Raw genomic sequence first — 18,541 nt, 5'->3', positions numbered from 1 at the left:
TTAAAGCAGGGGTCCCCAACCTCTGGTGAGTGGCGGGCAAGTAAGGAAGCTTTGGTCTGCTGCTCCCCATTGCTCACATTACCGCCCAAATCACCAACCTCTCCCCAAACCCTGGTCCGTGGAAAAAGTGTCTTCCATGAAACAAGTCCCTGCTGTCAAAAAGGTTGGGGAGCGCTGCCTTACAGGATTAAAACAAGAAAAGCGAAACCTTTTTAACCAGAGCCCCAATCTGATGCAGACTGCACAAACCTGATGAGTTTCAGGAAGTTTTCAGAGAAGACACTCACTATAAAAGAAAACCAGTTTTTTTAATTTTTAAAGCTCTCCCATGTTTTTAGCGGGTGCCAATGGTCACCTGCCACACTCGCACCAGGTTGTCTGTGTAGCCAGCAAACAGAGTCTGCAAGGGAGAAATGACAGGTTAAGTCAGAGCCATGGAATTCTACAGTCCTGCTAGTGCAACAAAGATGGCCCTTCTTTTTAATCACCCACTATTCACGGGTGATTATGTATTCCTAGAGGAAGCAACAGCTGGCAGTAAGCACTCACAGGTTTGTAAAATGGCCAGGTTAATCAAGGTCTTAATTGAAGACAGGTAACCACTGCCCCACGGACCACAATCTTCCTACTGACGCTGTGTCAGTAAAATGACAATAAGCAATCATTTTACTTATGTCAAAGACACTGGTTTTGTAAATGGCTGACGAGCAGAAAGTGAGAAAGGTTAAAAGCTGAATCACCTGAGGACAGACCCACTTACCTGGCCATCAGCAGACCAGGCCAGAGAGGTACACTGAGGCGGCTCTGCCTTGCTGCTGGTACTGATAACTTCTTGCTTCAATTCATCTACAATGATTTTGCCCTCCAAGTCCTGGGGAAGGGGTAAAACCAGGGTGAGGACACTCAACACTTCAGTGCCACTCTCAAAAGCCTCTTTCATCTGTAATTCAGTAATTCTCAAAAGAGAATGATTTTTTTGCCCCCTTGGGGACAGTTGCTGAGGCTAAGTAAATTGCTACACTTGGTCATCCTTCTTTTTTAGTAGGCAAAGATCTCCCACCACTGCAAATCCCAATCCCAAGAAGCTTTACTCATTCTTCTCAGGTATCCACTGGCAGTGTGATGGTTCAGTTGTTCAGGAAGTTCAAATCCCACCAGTGAGCCAGACGACACATTGGGAAATAACATTGCCGGGGCTTGCAGAGCCAGGTATCTGGCCTCAACTGCAGCCCACACTCACCCAGATCTTGATGCTAGGGCCCGTAGCAGCACAGAGCCAGTAGCGGTTGGGACTGAAGCACAGGGCATTGATGATGTCCCCACCATCTAGCGTGTAAAGGTGCTTGCCTTCATTGAGGTCCCACAACATGGCCTGGCCATCCTGGGTGGACAAGGAACGAGTCAGGGCAATGTGACTTCTTCCGGATGTTAATCCCACCCACCTTGTCTCAAGATTCTGCCTTAATTCTTAACTGCTTATCACAGTACCCTGACCTCCCAAAAGCCAATTTCTCAAGTATCAACATTTATCTCTGTATGCGTTTCCTTTAATACATGACACCTCACTAACCCTATCAAGAGTCTCTGACAACTTCAACATGCATCAATCACTATAAGCTCCCAAAACACAGGATCCTAATCTCATCAGCAGCTTTAAGAAACCAGCTTCACAGAAAACGATCTCTTTTAAAGGGTATACCATATCTACGTCATTTTCAGAATGTTCTTCAGAAACATTTACTCTTAAATTGCTATTGCATTATCTTAGGTATTCTAAGTCACTGTCCCCCACTGAGTAGGAGACTCCAGGCCTCTGAATACCTTGCCTCCAGAAGCACAGAGGGATCCATCTGGAGAGACGGTCACAGTGTTCAGGTAGCCTGTGTGGCCAATGTGATTGGTCTTCAGCTTACAGTTTGCCAAGTTCCATACCTGAAATTGTGGGTCATAGGTGAAGAACCTGGCCTGGGGATCCATCAGGGTCAAGAGGGCTTAGCTCAAATAAAAGGCATGGCACTGTGCTTAGAAGTATTCCTAGATAGGACAGCCAATTTCCAGTCTATCAGTAACAAAAAAAAGGTCAAAGACTCTGTCTTGGCCACGTAAGGACAATGAGGATTGAAACTGGGAAAAAAAAAAAAAAGCTTTCTGTGTTGCCATCTTACAAGGGACTCTGGGTTCCCAAGTAGCTACTTCAGACCAAATGTCAAAATTTAATGGCCTGTAATGAGAAAATATCAAGAAGGAAATGGTCAGTTGAGGAACAAAGCTTTCAGAGTGACCAACTGGGAGGCAGTGGGAACACATTCTGGTTGGTAAAGGCCTTACACCCTGGGTCCAAGCTCACCTTGACCAGCTTGTCCCAGCCACAGGAGACAATAATGGGATTGCTGCTGTTGGGCGAGAAGCGGACGCAAGACACCCACTCTGAGTGGCTCTCATCCTGCAAAGGATGGAAAGGAAACGAGAAACTGTCTTGTCCCATGAAACTCTAGACCCTCACCCCTCCCCTCAGTTACATGGGATGTATGTCGACAGTCTTGTATTCATACCTTCAGAACCCAAACCTTTAAGATCGACAGAACCCCTTTAGGTTCCAGATGAGGCTTGAAATCACCGTATAAAGGCACCATGAAGAAGGGTGGGAGAAAAGTGTTCAACATGTGCTCCCTACACGTGCCTTCACTTTACCTGGACAGTATATTTGCATACACCCAGAGTATTCCATAGCTTGATGGTTTTATCTCGGGAGCCAGAGACAATCTGTCGGTTGTCAGAAGAGAAGGCCACACTCAGCACATCCTTGGTATGGCCTACAAATCGGCGCGTGGTAGTGCCCCTGAGAGGAAGGACGTGGTTACCCTCTAGATCGACTTTGCAAACATTCTTACACAGTTAGACTGTTTCCCTGGCCTGGTTCCTCTCCCAGTGGAGTGGCATCACTCACACAACCCTGGACATGGCTTTGATAACAGCAGGCCCTTGGCCGAGAATATGCCAGAGAATCCCTTCAGAATTGCAGGACATGTCCTCACTCCCATGTGGGGATTGGCTGACAATGTCACCTCTCATCACCAGGATCCTCCGTTATGCCTGACCATCCAAAGACTGAGCTACCAGCACACAACACGGTCAAACTTTGCCTACTCCCAAGTGCAATATCTGATAAAACTGCTCAACCAGACCACTCCCCAGCAATTCTGTATAACATTAAAAACAAGGAGGGTGGCCAAGCAACCACAACCATCTTCTCCAGGTATTCTCTGCCTTATAGTTCCCACAATGAACCCAATCACCCCTGGGAAACCACTTCCAGATATTATCTACCTCATTTCTACCCAGCTTTCCCCCAGTGCCCCAGAGCAGCTACTTGCGTTGTGAGATCCCAGAGGCGAAGGGTTCCATCCCAGGAGCCTGAGAGGGCAAACTGGCCATCTGAGGAGATGACCACGTCACTAACAAAGTGGGAGTGACCCCGAAGAGCACGCTGTGGGATACCGTAGTTGGTCTCATCTCTGGTCAGCTTCCACATGATGATGGTCTTGTCTAAGGGCAGGTAAAACAGAAAAGAAAACCCAGTGAGAAACCCCACAGCCCACCCTCTAACCTACTGGATAATGCCTCAAGGTGACTGGTGGGCTCACAAGATAAATTAAGGGCATTTAGGGGCTAGGGGAACTACAGGCTGTGAGTGCAGTTACTAGCCAAATCCAAGTGACTCTATTCAAGAGTCAAGTAGAGCTAAGTGGTACCCTGAGAATTTAACTCAGGTGTGTGAAACTTTACCAGGTTATGGATGCCCCTTTTGGAGATTCAGACCAATACAACATCTATTTTAAGTATTTTCTGAGGTCTAATGCATGAACACAGCAGCCTGGGTGTGGGAAGACTAGCTGTGGGCCTCCAGAGACTACTGCTGAGGGCTGCAAGAAGTGCTGGAATTAGGAGTCGCTTTAGGCGCTACAGGACTGCATGCTTTCCCTGCAACGTGTTCCACTCAACAAGCTTTCCTAGTAAGTGCCAGACAAGATCCTAGCCTTAGATGATCCATTTTTAAATAGCGTGGGCGCAAACGCAAGGCACAATAAGTCTCCAAACGCAACCAGGTACACAGCGAATAAGAAAAACCCAGAGCAGAATGGGCAGACGCGGGTTAGCCGTTGAGACTGGTGTCACGAGGTTCTCCGTGGAGTCCCCCCCACTTCCCAACCGAGTAGACGGCCGGGCGGCAGCTCAGAAACAGCCTCTGGGTTTCAGCATGGGCACTCAGATGGCATGTTGGGATCATCACCGCGCCGCCCGACCCGTAGGCTCCTGGGCACACAGCCACACACGCGGGTTAGTGGGCCAGAGATTTTAAAAAAGCCCCCAAACCGTGCAACCCTCCCGGCAGCCATCCGTGTTTCGGAGTCTGCAAAGTGGGGACGCCTCACGGGTTTGGCCGTGCTGACACCTAGGCACGGGTCAACTCACACACCACCTCGCGGCCCACGGGCCCAGTCATACGACGCGCGCAACGCCCCCTACCCCTCAATCCTCTACCTGGCACCTCAGCCGTACCTCGAGAGGCGGACAGTATCATGTCCGGGAACTGGGGAGTGGTAGCGATCTGGGTCACCCAGCCGTTGTGGCCCTTGAGGGTGCCACGAAGGGTCATCTGTTCAGTCATGACGGCGGCGGGTGCGGGTGTCGCCGCAGCGACAAGGATGGAACTGGATGGCTCGGAGAGACGACCCACACACACACGTTCCCGCCGCGGCCCTGCGGAGAAAAAGAGCGAGCAGCTCCGAGCCGGAACCGGAAATATCCGCCCTCTCGAGCAAAATGGCGCCCTCCTATAATTCACTTCTGCTCAGGATGGTGGCGCCGTGTAGTGCGCGGTGGGATGTTAAATAATAAGACCTCATGGTCTCCTCCGCCGCGCAACATAATTTGGCAACACCTTACAAATACATTCCGAAACCAACACGCCCGAATAATTAAAAAAGGCTCCTCACGGTTGGGGCATGAGGTCTAAGAAGCGGAAGAAAGTGCACGCCCCATTCCCGGAAGGATCGCCTAGCGTCTTCACTGTCCCTACGTGGCTCAGCGTGAACCCCGCCCTTTCCGCTTGGTGGCTTGGAGGGCAACGGAGAGGGAGCGTAATTTCGTGGGCGCAACTGTGAGTAACGGTGGGCAATGTGAAAAATACGGTATTAAATTTTAAAAATAAACTGTGCTCAGGTGGACTATTAAACCCTAACAGATTTCCTTGCGCGCGGGGAGGGGGGCAACTCGTCCCTCAAGAGATTGATGCTCTGATGGTTTTGGTTAAGGAACTCCATGCCCGGAAAGACTTAGTCCACCCAGGACTAAGGCAGGAATGGGTCACGGAGCGGAAAACCGGGGATGAAGGAAAAATCAGTCTGTGGGCTTCTGGATAGTAGCCTGCTCCCGCCTAGGCAGAAACTGACAGGCCCCAAGAGGAAGGACCTTCTCGGTACTCAGGCCAAACCACTCACAGAAAGGTGAGGGGTTTGCGTGTACAGGCGTGCTCAAGTATTTCATTCCTGTTTGTAACATGTATTAACTTTTATTTTCTCACCTGTGAAATGAGATTGGGAATAATAGTACCTACCTCACATGGTGTGGAGAGTAAATGGGTTAAGATAGGTAAAACGCCCAGAAAAATGCCTGGCAGAGTAAATACACGCAACTTAGTGAGCACCTCTTGGGTACCAGACCCTATTTTAGGTCTTGGGAATACAGCTGTGAACAAGATAAAACGTACCTGTTTCTTTGTTGTTTTTTGAGTTTACATCCGATGGGATGGGGAGAAGAGAGCTCGAGGGGGAGATTTTAACAACGACAGGAAGATGTGGGAGAAAGCCCTGAGAATTTATGGGGGCGATAATGTTCCAATTGGAGGGAAGAGTCAGTGCAAAAGTACAGAGCTGGAGCGTTGGAGGCCGTGGGGACCAAAACAATGAGATGGAGGTGGGGGGCGGTCGACAGAAGGCCTCGCAGTCTGGGGGAAGGACCTTGGAAAGCCGTGCTAGAACGCCTGCCTTTGGTTAAAAAGGCGAGGGGCAATGGCAAAGCTGCTGTGGGTTATGGCCACTCAAGTGGGCGAAGAAGGCCAGAATCCGTCCCTGAGAGCAGCTACTCTCCTGGTCCCTTGCAGACCCCTGCCTTCCTCCGCAGCCATGCTGGGGTCCTCCATAGCCTAACAACTATCCTTTAAGGCTTCCAGGCTTGTACATCACCTGACTCCATGGCGCCCCCAACTGGCTATCCTGTCGCTTTTCCAACACTGAACTCTACCCCCACCCACGTGTTTTGTTTTTCCTGTGGTCCTGGTAGACCCTTGCGTTTACTCACCCCAGTATCCAGCTCGCTGCGCACGACTCCCGCCATGCCTGCGCCCCACTAGGCACTCAGCACAGCGGAGAGGTGAGCGATTCTTGGTCATCTCAGTGTGGAATGTGAGATGTGTTGCCCTCAGGAACACTGGCTCCTACAACTCCTACCTCCACTCTCCAAAGACGCCATCACTCAATCACATTATTACATTTTTTCCCCTCGAGAAACCTCATTCGGCTCTCTGTTTCTTGAACTTGCCCGGGGTGCCCCTGTGGAATCTGCATCCCTGAGGTAGGACACCAGGAGACTAGGTTTAAAAGGGGCCAGCCAGGCCCTTCACGCCAGCTCAAAGATGGGACCTTTCTGTAACACTAGGCTCTTTTCCAGAAGCCTCCCAGACAATCCCTGCCCTCCCGGGTTCCCCAGCCCACCTCTGCCCAGCCCCTCCCAAGTCCTCCTTGCCCTGCCTCTGGGCCGAGACCCTTGAAGGTACCTTTCCCAACCCGCAGGCCTCTCCCCACACTTGTCTCTACTCTTGAGATGATTCTCGCAGTGCCGCCTCCTATGGGGCCAAGGAGGGAATTCAAGGTTTTGCCCTGGAGCCCACCAGGACTAAGCCAGTGATGCCAGCGCAGGAGAGAGAGAAATGGGATGTAGTGGAATTTCCTGTCGACCAGAGACCCTGCAGGATTCAGGCTTTCCACTTCAGAGTTTTCCTCCAACCACCACCTGGCCTATCCTTTCTTGGAGGGTAGGCCAACAGGCCACAATGCCACTGAAAGACAATCTTTAGCCGAAGGAGGCCTTGCCCCAACCCTGGGGACGCTGGGGGCCTCTGGCAGTAGCTCTGGCAGGGGCGGGGGGTGTGGAGCAGCCTTTCCTGCCCAGCCCCAGCTGCAGGTGAGCCCCATCCACGCCCGCTTCCCTCAGGGGCATCTGTGGCTCCCTGCTGGGCATCCAGGTCCTCTCTTGGCCCGGTTAGGGTCCACCTGGTCTCCTCACTCCTCTCAAGTAGGAATCTGTGGGTTCACTCTCGGTTAGCAAACGGAGCCTGGCCCCTTCCAGCAGAGCGATGTCCCTCCGCTGCTGGACAGTTTGAGAATCAGCTGTGCCTTTCACAACAAAGTCTACTAACTACCCCAGCCAGGTTGGGCCGGGCCTCCAGGCCTCTTCCTTCTCACCCAGGGCATCTTTTCTCCAACCTCAGGGAGGTGGAAGCCTGCTCTCACCTGCCCTTTGGGGAAGATTCAGCTCTCCTCCAAGCCACCTTCCCACTTCTCCAGGCCGCCCACGCCCTATAGGCAGAACTGGTCCTGGCCCCGAGTTTAGTGTTGTCTCACCCACTTATCATCTGAGCCCCTGGGCTGCCCCATCTTTCCCGTCCCGACGGGCACCACCTCCATTCCACACAAGGTAAGAATCCCACGGAAGAAATTGGAGAGGCTCTTCTAAGGAAGTCTGTCTCACTATTTCTTTTCTGAAGGGAGCCCCCAGGACCCACACAGCTGGAAAGAGCCCCTTAGGCTTCTTGCCAGAGGCCCATGATCTCCAGGAGCAGAGGCCTCCATCCCCTCCTGCCAGCATTCAAGAGGTGAGAGAGGTCTTCCCTTGAATGCTGAGGTGAGGGCTTCTGTAGGTGCTGGGTAAGGGACTGAGGGAAAGGTGTGTGGCCAGGACCAGAGGGCCTGCTGACTGCCAGCCCTGGGCAGGCGGTTTCCCTTCATTTTACTGTCCTTCTGCTGATTCAGTGTGGTTGGCTCTGGCATGCCTCATACTCTGTTGCTGTGATTACATTGGCCCTCGCTTGCTCCTCCAACTCATCAGTTCTCTCCCACACAGAACACACATTGTTCTTCTGCCTGGAAGGCCCACCATGTCTAACCCCCCTTTTCTTAGTTAAATCTAAGCTTCCTTCAGGTCTCAGCTCCGGTTGCCACATCTGGGAAGCCCTCTGTGACCCTCAGATGTAGATCAGGCTCCTTTTATTTCATGCTGTCATAGTGGTGGTGCAGTGTTTGTTGGGTCTCGTCTCCTCTGAGTGCCCTAAGGACAGGGACTAGGCTGTTTCTGCTCACATGTTGCATTCCCAGCACCTGGTAGAGGGTTTGGTATGAGGAAGATTCTAATCTTGGTGACCAGCCTCACAGGCTGAGTAGTTAGGGGCAAGTAGTTAAAGGGAGGGCGCTCCGGGCAGAGGGATCAGCTTGGGGGACGAGGTGTGCAAGTGGTTTGCATGCACAAGTTTGGGAGTGATGGTTTCAAGGAAAGTAGAGTGAAACCCAAGGTGGGCAGGGAACCCTAGTGCTTTTGTCCTGAAACCCAGGACAGTCTCTTTAGGATTATCTCATCCCTCCTGCCTAGCCTTGATTTTACTGAAAGGCATCTGTAGTCAGAGTGAAGGCTAGGTTGGAGGAGTAAGACTAGAAACAAGTAGAGTTCAGAAGTTGGACAGGAGGGTCTCCTAGAGGATCATGAGAGTCTTACAAAGGAAAGGACAGAGGACTTAACCAAAGGCCTTACAAGTGAGGGGTTGACCATCTCTTCCAATCCATCTCTACCCTGCTTCCTTTACTCCAGGGTCTAGAGTTGGGTTCTGTATACAGAAGCTATTTAATGATTGAGGCCTAAAGAATTAAGTTCAAAAAGGCTGGAGACAAGGAAATGTGAGACTGTAATTATAGGTTCTGTTCCATTCTTCCTAGTGAGAGGTGGGGATGTAGCATTAAATCAATGCTGGGAACAGATCTTACAAAGAAATTACATGCCATTTTTTAATGTCTCTTGAAAAAGATTCCTTGTCCATCTTAGTCAGTAATCTGAGGTCTAACAGTCGCCCAGAAAGCTGCTAAGGCATTCTGTTGGGTCTTCCCTGTGAGAGGGACTGTGGGATTCCCCAGGGCCTGGGTGCTTTACCAGATGTGCAGAGTCAGAGGCTATGAAAGTGGGCATGATCTGGTCAGGTGGCTATATTCCAGGCAGGACTATAAGAAATGCCAGCAGAAGGCAAGCTTCTTGCCTTGTTAAAGGATTTAAAGCAGCATTAGGTGGTAGGGAGAAACAAAAGGTGACCCAAGGTGCCTGTTCTCAGCTTTTTACCAGGAAGAGGATATCATATGAACCAGGGTCAGGAGATTATGTTGAAATGGAACGTTGAGGCTAGCTAGCTCACTACAGGATATGAGAGCTGAGGAGACAGCCCTCAGCTCTCATAACCCTTCCCTGCTCACACCTGGGTTAAACAGCCAAGAGCCTGCTAAGAAATTCCATGCTTTGCTACAGAGGGAGAGAAGGGATTTTATATGCCTAGGAAATGGTAGACAAAAAAGGGGGTGTGACCTCCAGGGATCCTCTTGCAGGCCACCTGGATCCCCATTTATCTTTGCAGGGGCCCTGCTAGATGCCAAGTGGAATTGTCAACCAGAAGGCTCTGACCAACTCTGGATCTGAATCCTTTAGGATGGGGGAAAGGCAAGGAAGGCCTAAGCATGAACCTCAGTTAGTGAGACAGATATGGAGGAATGAACCTCCCTGTTCTTTAAGGCTATATCTAATTCAAATCCCTGAGGTATCCATTTTCCCCCCTTTTTGGAAGGAGGATAGTTGGGGAGAAGAGTAGCAGGTCTCCTAGTAACAGGAGCCTTGTGGCATCTCCTACTGTACTTCCCACATGCACAGATGGGCTGTTTCCCCAAGCCCCAGATTCTCATACTATACCTCTGAGGACTCTGGTTTGTGGGCAAACACTATCATTAAAAGTTAAATTTATCATTACCTTTAGCTCTCACAGTCTCCTCTTCAGCCCTGTTATTCTTAGGATCTCTCACTTCATCTTCTCTCTTTAACACTGCCAGCACACACTGCTTTCCCTTCCAGGACTCCAAGACCTCCTCACCACCTTCTGTCAGGATCTAGTGTGAAAGGAGAAAGGGAAGAACCTACTTACCTGCTTTAATACTAGGTTCTGCCCCTCATCCCATTTTCAAAAAGTCAGGCACCAAATTAAACCTTGTTTATACTTACACTCCTGTTTTGAGGTTCTAGCCCCAGCTCTTTTTGGGACGGGGGTAATGGTTTTTTTTTTAGCTGCTTTTCACTAGAGTTCTCCCCTGTCACGTCTCTTACATGTGATCCACATGGATTGCAACTGTAACCGGCTCAAGGCCATTTTGGTCAGATTTATAAAAAAAAAAAAAGCTGCCTTTTCTTCTTTTATACCTAAAAATATCACCTTACAGCCGTCTCTCTCCTGATTGAGAAAAGAAAGTTGTCTTACTTCTCCTTTTTCTTCTTCCCTTTGGACTTTACTACTCCTGAAGGTCCTAGGAAGGACCAGAATTCAACCTGCCTTTTTTGTATAGAACTGTACAGTTCAACATGATTTGACAGCCCCTAGCCATATATGACTATTTAAAATTAATTAAAATTAAATACAATGAAAAATTCGGTTCCTGAGTTGTACTAGCCACGTTTCAAGAGCTCAAGTCATATGTAGCCAGTGGTACCTCTACTATATTGCATAGCACAGATTTACAACACTTCCATCATTGCAGAAAGTCCTTTTAGAGCTGGTATAGAGGGCTAGTGTCCCTGTCTCCCCCTTTTTGTAATCCTATTTTATCAGTCAATAAATATTTGTGATAACTTCACTGTTACAGGATAGCTTTCAAAGGTGGTCAGGGATCAGGGGTGGGAAACAGCATAGAATCTCTTGGTCCTATAAAGGTTTCAGAAGGCATGGCATAGGGGCCAAAGGTTGATGGCCAATCTAAGGAGGAGCCTTAGATTTTAAGGAAGTGCTTTAAGGGCTGATGTTATATAACATGTATCAGCCCAGGGCTTCTCCCACTCTGACAGGAACAGAGAGGCTCTGGTCTTACCTATAAGTTCTGAATAATACTTAAAAAAACAAAATAAACAATTGCCCTATGGCCCTGCTGAAACTAAGGAATAGCTGAAGTGATTGCCTTTTCTTACTAATTGTTTCTAGATTTTAATTTCATATACTGCTTTATCTGTTTTAGTCCTTGATGGCAGTGATGTAGGCAGCTCTAATGTTTACAGAAGGCCTGTTGACCCTGCCACCTGTATGCCAAGAGCTGGGAGAAGTGGGGGTCATATCAATTAATCCACTGATGCTAAGGCTACATTTAATAAAATTCCAGATAGGTGAGGCTGTTCTTCCACTGAACACTTTTGAACACCTGTGCTAGGCACTGGCTATAGGGCCTAAGTGAGGCTAGTAATGGCACGTCTGTAGATACGACCACTTTTCCCTGAGACTAGACAAGTGGTTCTCAACCAGGGATGCTTTTGCACCACCCCTCCCCAAGACATCTGGCAAGGTCTGGAGACATTTGTGGCTGTCACAATGGTGGAGGAGTGCTACATACACCTAGTGGGTAGAGTCCATGGATGCTACTAAGCATCCTGGAATGCACAGGACATCCCCCGCGCCCCAAAGCAAAGAACTACCTCACTCAAAACGTCAAGAGTGCTGAGGCTGAGAAACCCTGGTCTAGACCACAACATGGATCAGTTCTTCGTGCCAAGACTAATCGTGCGGTCCAGGGTCAGAAGGATAGTAAGTAAGGCTAACAAGACTAATCGTGCGGTCCAGGGTCAGAAGGATAGTAAGTAAGGCTAACAGGTGTCTGATAAATTGGGAAAGAAAAAAATTAGGAGTCAGTGCAACAGTGACCTCCATAAAGCTGAAGGGCAGGTATAACTGGAGTGTGTTTAACTGCACTAGAATGCTAAGAGCTACGGTCATGGTGCAATTGGAGTTCAGGATTTCAGATGTGTAGCAAGTCTGTGAAGATGAGGTCCAGGGTACAGCCACAGGAGTAGAGAGGAGCAAGTTTAAACAGTCTGACTTGTGATACAGCAGTCAACAGCTGAACCTAGTAGGGAAGACATTCAAACACATGAGCTTCTGGTGCATATAGATATCAGTTTTTCTCAATGGTTTTGTAACCCACACCTTTACCTTCCATATACCTTAACATCTCACATTCTGTCTCCGTCAGTGTTATTTAAAATTTCAAAATTAAGTTTCATGATTAAAATTAATCAAAGCCATGGTAATTCTGGAAGGCAAAAATTTATTCAGGTGATGTAATAACCATGTCACTATTAAGCCTTAACTTTTCTTTCCTGGATGGTGTAGAAGATGCAACAAAACACAAGCTGCTTTGACAGCGCTCTTGCAGTGTTTTCTCCCACAGTTAGTTATACCAAAAAAAAAAAGCTTTTAAGATATAAGGAGAAAATGGAATAACAAATGGATTAAAGTCTGAAAGTTTCTAGTCAAAACAATCAGACTTTGAGTTCCACAAACTCCTCCTTAAGTTTTACCAGTGAGGACTGAACATCAGTGTGAAACATTCTTCCCCAAAGCTACCGCAGGTAGGTTTCAAGAGCAAGGTCAAGAACACATTACCCAAAATAGTTTTAGATTCCCTTCCTTCCTTCCTTCCTTTTCCTTCCTTCCTTCTCTCTTTCTTCCTTTCCTGGAAATAACATTCATGTAACTTATTCTCTAAAGATTGGCCAAGAAAATTAAGACATTTTTAGCATGAGTTTGCTATCTGTAGCTAGATTTTTGGCAAGTACTTAAAGTATTTCATAATGAGCAGTGATGTTGGTGTTTGCCCCTTGACATTTCAGGATCAATGTATTTTAAGCTTCAATGTGTTAAATTATGCTTGAAGTTTTAATTTTTGAAGTTTTAAAGTACAGATTCTTTATCACTGGTGTCCCAAAATCAGTTCTGTCCATAAATTCAGCTGAACTAAGTTCTCTGACAACCAAGGAACCTCAGTATATGACAGAAAACACTCTCAACAGCATTCAGATCTTTGAAAACCAAGGCAAACTGGGATCAAATGTACTATTTTTCACAAGTTATGCTGACAGCAAGGCTTAAGATTTCCAGTAGATAATGGGCAGACTGATGGAAGTCGATGCTTGGTGGTGACTGCTGCAGTACATCTTTCTTTTTTAAAATAAATTTATTTATTTATTTATTTTTGGCTGTGTTGGGTCTTTGTTGCTGTGCCCAGGCCTTCTCTAGTTGGCTGTGAGCAGGGGCTACTCTTCTTCATTGCGGTGTGCAGGCTTCCCACTGCGGTGGCTTCTCTTGTTGCGGAGCACAGGCTCTAGGCGCGCAGGCTTCAGTAGCTGTGGCACATGGGCTCAGTAGTTGTGGCTCATGGGCTCTAGAGCACAGGCTCAGTAGTTGTGGCGCACGGGCTTAGTTGCTCCGCGGCATGTGGGATCTTCCCAGACCAGGGCTCGAACCCGTGTCCCCTGCATTGGCAGGCGGATTCTTAACCACTGCGCCACCAGGGAAGCCCTGCAGTACATCTTGAATGCCAGTTTTCTTGAATTTTTGACAAAGACCCATATCTAAAACATGCCATTGCTGTAGCACCACCAACATATACTCCTATACTTTTTTTCTTCCAACTAAGTTCATTTCATACAACTTCAAAAATATTGTCTTTAGTGCTCGCTTAGTGAAAAAAGCACATCCACAGTTTTTAAAGCCTTATTCTGAACATAAGCAAAGCACAATTTTCTTCATCAGTAGATTAATCTCAACTAATAGCAAAGAAGGATAAACTGTTTTTTTTAAAACCTGACGTTTGATATGCTCAGTCAATGAATTCAGAGTTCAGACGCAGAAGTCGATGAAGAAATTCTGGAATTCCTCAATTTCCTCTCAAATTTGTGGCAGCATTCGGAATGCAAGGTTTCACAAGTTTCTCCATTTTTTTCTCCTTTGCAATTAAAAGGGCTATTTAATAGTAAGCTTTCATTGCCTTTGAAGATTCCTGTTAATATTCCAATACTGTCCAATCTTAAAACTGCAGAGAATTGTGCTTTGCAGAATACTGTTTTTAGTGGTATAACTTTAACAGTGTTTGGCATGTGTCACTGCCCAACACTTTCAGATAACTCAGCTGAAGAAGTTGACCCTATCTTCTGCATCATACATGAATCCATACTTGATAAAAGCCTCAAAAAACTTTTGGCTGCCATCTTTAGCTACCTCAAAGGAGAAAACAGAAAAACAAGGAGTACTGATGATGGAAGCATCTGGTCCCCCTTGCAGAGCGATGAATGATTTTATCAGCGGCAGCTGGGTGGCAGGGCAATACAGGCATCCAGTTATGCCTGAGCCTCAACAAGTGAAATCTTTGTTCATTTGCTTTTTTTTTTTTTTTTTTTTAATTTTTTGGCTGCATTGGGTCTTCCTTGCTGCACGCAGGCTCTCTCTAGTTACAGAGAGCGAAGGCTACTCTTAGATGCAGTGCGCGGGCCTCTTATTGCAGTGGCCCCCCTTGTTGGGGAGCACGGGCTCTAGGCGTGTGGGCTTCAGTAGTTGTGGCACACGGGCCTAGCCACTCCACAGCATGTGGGATCTTCCCAGACCAGGGATCGAACCTGTGTCCCCTGCATTGGCAGGCAGATTCTTAACCACTGTGCCACCAGGGAAGTCCCCATTTGCTTTTTATACACCTGTCTGCCGCCTAAAACCTGACATCGTTTAATGGTGCCCTTGGTCAATCTAAATGATCTTATTTTCATAATCCTCTGATTCTAGCTTGAAGAGTCTAGACGAACTCTAACTAATGGGATGGACAAAATGGAAGATGTAAATAAGTAAACTTTTCAGAGCTAAAAAGCCTCTTCTTATACAAAATTAAACTTTAAGGAATAGCAGTATAAATGGCACCATATCCACAACAAACATCTCTGGGTATCCAACTAATTATACACCTCATTGACAATAGGCCTTACTCTGAATGATTCTTGCTCCATCTTTGTATTCCCACCAACCAAGGAGTTCTTTCCAATTTATTTCTTATATTATGAAAAATTAAATCTTTTTTTCTTTTTAACATTATAATACTAAATATGATTTTATAAATGATAACTCTCCCCATACCCTGCAATGCTGATACAATGTGTGAAGGGAGGGGGAGAGAATGCCTTTCTTTTCTATTCCTGAAAATCACTGACCTATTCCTTGAGTCTATGAGTAACAACTCCCGACTTATAGCCCCTAAAGCTAAAAAAGCTTGATCACCTCCAAAGTAAGATTAAAATTTTGTTGAATTAGTAGCCGACAAGAGAGAATTTAACGTAACCAGAACTGTGTGGTGGCTAATGTATAGCATATTAAATAAACCATTATATAAAAATAGTTCCATATAATGTTAACTATTATTGTGAGAGTTTTGTATACTACGATTCTAAATCATGCTACTGTAAGGTGCATGTTTACCAATGAAAGGAAGTGACAAAACTATAAACTGTATAAAGAATGAAAGAATATGTCAGTTAATAACAGTTTACACATAGCCTACATAATTTTTATGCCTTCAGTGTAACTCCTATGTTTGGTAACACCATCAACCTAAGTTCTGGTATATGTTTGAAAATAAAAGTTTTATTTATTTTTTAAATATTACATATTTTGAAAGGGATTATCTCCAATTTGTTTAACTTGGTTTTGCTGTTTATACTTACTAAGGTGCTTTATAAATAACTTCTGAGGTTTCAAATGAGAGTCAGCTGGCCTCCCCAGATGAAAAGACCACCTCTTTTCTCTTGTCTAAATTGGCTTTCAATTAAAATTTTGGTTTCAAAATCCTTTCTAGAAAATCCTAGCAGAGGAATGAAAGGTTACCTCCTCTCCTCAGCTTCAATGTACCAAAACCCAGAAATATAGGACATAGTTTCTTCTATAAGCAAACTTAATTATTACCCTGGGGGGAAAGCATGGTAGTAGGGTTTATCCTTAAATCATATTAATATGATGGAATTAGCAGTGGTTTGTAGTGAAGATGTGTGTCTTAACTGTGCACTTGCCAATAGTTACTGTGAAACGGCAGGGGTGGGGGGTGATGATATTATCTAATATATAATGCCTGTAGGGCAGTGTTCTGTTTGTGTTTTGAAACCAAGTATACACCTGTGTACATATAATTTAAAAGTTTCATAAAACAATACTTGCTTACCCTTACTGTGCTCCCATGCACTCGGATATTTTCTGTTTCATTTAAAAATAATGCTGGGCATAATCCATTTATTTTAAGACCCACTAATTGGTCAAAACCTATGGTTTGAAAACCACTGCTGTAGAAGAACATGAGGAAATACATTTTATAAACTGTAAAGCACTACTAAGACGTGAGCAGCTGCTATTGATTATAAGACTTCTATGGACTTGAAGACAACCTCTCCCTCCTTGGGTACTGCTAGGAGTCACATCCATCTAGGCTTTTTGACAGTATTCATGCTGTCATTGAGACAATTTTCTAATACTCAGATCAGGCCTAGAAAGCAAGGTATTAACCAAATCAGAACCCAAAGAAATGAAAGGAAACTAGAGGAAAGTCAAACTAAAGAAACATCTGTTTAGCGCTTTATGGTTTATAAAATACTTTCACATATATGATCTCTTTTAATCTTAACAAGCCTAGGGGAAAAGTAAAGCTAAGAGGTTGAGACTTGGCCAAGATGAGACAGTAAATTGCAGAGCCAGGTCATCTGATCCTAAATCCTTAACTTCTTCCACTCTGATAAAATACCAGGTAAGGAAAGTGATCGGGCCAAGAGGTTTATTCTGATCCATCAAAGATGTTTATGCCCTCTGCCTTTCTCTACAGGGAAAATGGGCCCTACTGAAGGTGGGGAAGTGACCCCAGACTTTGGGAGGGTGGGTGTGTCCAGTTGCTCTTCTTAGTCCAGGAATCACACCTGGCTTTTTGGTCTAACCAGTATTAGTCCTCTGTTTTGACACTGCTTGTGCTGACGTCCTGAATGTCTGTTATCTACAAGTACTGTGGCTTTCCATTCCTATGTATTAGGGATCCCCGAGTCTTGGTCAGGTATAGACTCAGGACTCACATCAGAGGGAAATTAAGTACTGGGGGTGGGGGGGGTCTGTCACTTATACCCCCTTATACTTCGGTAGATTGAAAGGGAGTAACAACAGTGGTCAGCTCCCAGTTACTGTCTTTTGTCTTTACTCAGTTTCCTCTGGGGAAGCCAGTCAGCCTCAGCCAATGTCTCCTTCCTCCACATATGCCCATCTCTCTCCACCCTGTGCCCCATCCCTCACAGAAGAAGAGGCTCAACTACCAAGTCCCCAGCTCCCCTGGTTTCTCCTCCACTCCCTTCAAATCCCCACATTCCCTCATGCCGCTCACCTTGTACTCCTGCACCACCTCCTCCATTGGCACCACGCTGTGCTGTTTGTGGCTCCTGGATTCTCGGCACACCACACAGATGGCCTCGTTGTCCACCTCACAGAAGAGTTTCAGAGCTTCTTGGTGTTTGGAGCAGATGCCCTGATCATTCCCCTGGCTCCATCGATTAGGAGTGGGGCACATCTGGCGAATTATCTGGACCCTGTTGGCCAGCTGCAAGTTGAGACGAAAGCTGCGACTCGTAAAGCTCTCTTGGCATTGGGGGCAGGTGAACTGCTGTGGAGGGGCCGGGGGAGGAGGCCGGTGAGTGTCAGGATACAGCTCTTGGGCGTCCTCATCGTGTTCTTCCAATATCTCCTCCTCTTCTTCTGGGTAGACGTCAGCTCTCAGGTCATGTCTCACGCCTCCCAGGTAATAGTCCGTATCCTCCTCTTCTTCCTCGTGGTCCCACACATAATCCACGTTGTCCCAATCCCTTACGCCACCGTCACCGTCCCAGAGTTCATCATCCTCTTGGTCCTGGAGCAACTCCTCGTCAGCATTCCCCTGGTATAAAACCTCTCGAATGGAGTTGCCCCATCCACCGATGGCCCCCACCGCCTCCTCGTCCTCCTCCCATTCATCTTCCTCTTCGTCCCTGACTTCCTCATCATCTTCCTTGCCCCACAGCTGCGTCACACACCCTCGGCAGAAGTTATGCCCACAGCCAATGGACACGGGATCCTTGAAGTAATCCAGGCAGATGGCGCACACCGCTTCCTCCTGAAGTGTCTGCAAGGCGTTGGGAGCAGCGGCATAGCCAGCCATCTTAACGCGCTGCCGGTCAGCTCACAGCTGAGAAGCAGGGGACACACCTGCAGGCCTGCCTCCAAGCTACGCTGGTGATCCAAAGCTGTCCGCAACCCTGCTCTGCCTACTCGGGCCCTCAGAGAAGCCTTGCTCCACTTTCTCAGACTCTCCCCAGCTTTAAGTGCGAA

The 18,541-nt window shown here is 47.0% G+C and overlaps 2 protein-coding genes across 2 annotated transcripts; both read right to left on the bottom strand.

The window, feature by feature from the left end:
• Positions 1-289: 289 nt before the first annotated feature.
• On the bottom strand, positions 290-5,082 carry RACK1 (receptor for activated C kinase 1). Its single transcript, XM_082379517.1, has 9 exons — positions 4,998-5,082; positions 4,561-4,761; positions 3,375-3,546; positions 2,692-2,839; positions 2,348-2,443; positions 1,822-1,932; positions 1,241-1,381; positions 761-871; positions 290-400 (listed from the first exon to the last, which is right to left on the bottom strand). Exons 2-9 carry the CDS (start codon positions 4,667-4,669, stop codon positions 335-337), a joined length of 954 nt encoding a protein of 317 aa, XP_082235643.1. The 5' UTR covers positions 4,670-4,761; positions 4,998-5,082; the 3' UTR covers positions 290-334.
• Positions 5,083-10,241: 5,159 nt separating this feature from the next.
• TRIM52 (tripartite motif containing 52) lies at positions 10,242-18,383 on the bottom strand. Its single transcript, XM_082379540.1, has one exon. The coding sequence runs from the start codon at positions 18,369-18,371 to the stop codon at positions 17,493-17,495; it is 879 nt and encodes a 292-aa protein (XP_082235666.1). The 5' UTR covers positions 18,372-18,383; the 3' UTR covers positions 10,242-17,492.
• Between the last annotated feature and the right edge of the window lie 158 nt (positions 18,384-18,541).

Source organism: Balaenoptera borealis (genome assembly GCF_965194805.1).
Source record: "Balaenoptera borealis genome assembly, chromosome: 2".
NCBI classification, from domain to species: Eukaryota; Metazoa; Chordata; class Mammalia; order Artiodactyla; family Balaenopteridae; genus Balaenoptera; species Balaenoptera borealis.
This window is presented reverse-complemented; position numbering and strand designations above follow the sequence as displayed.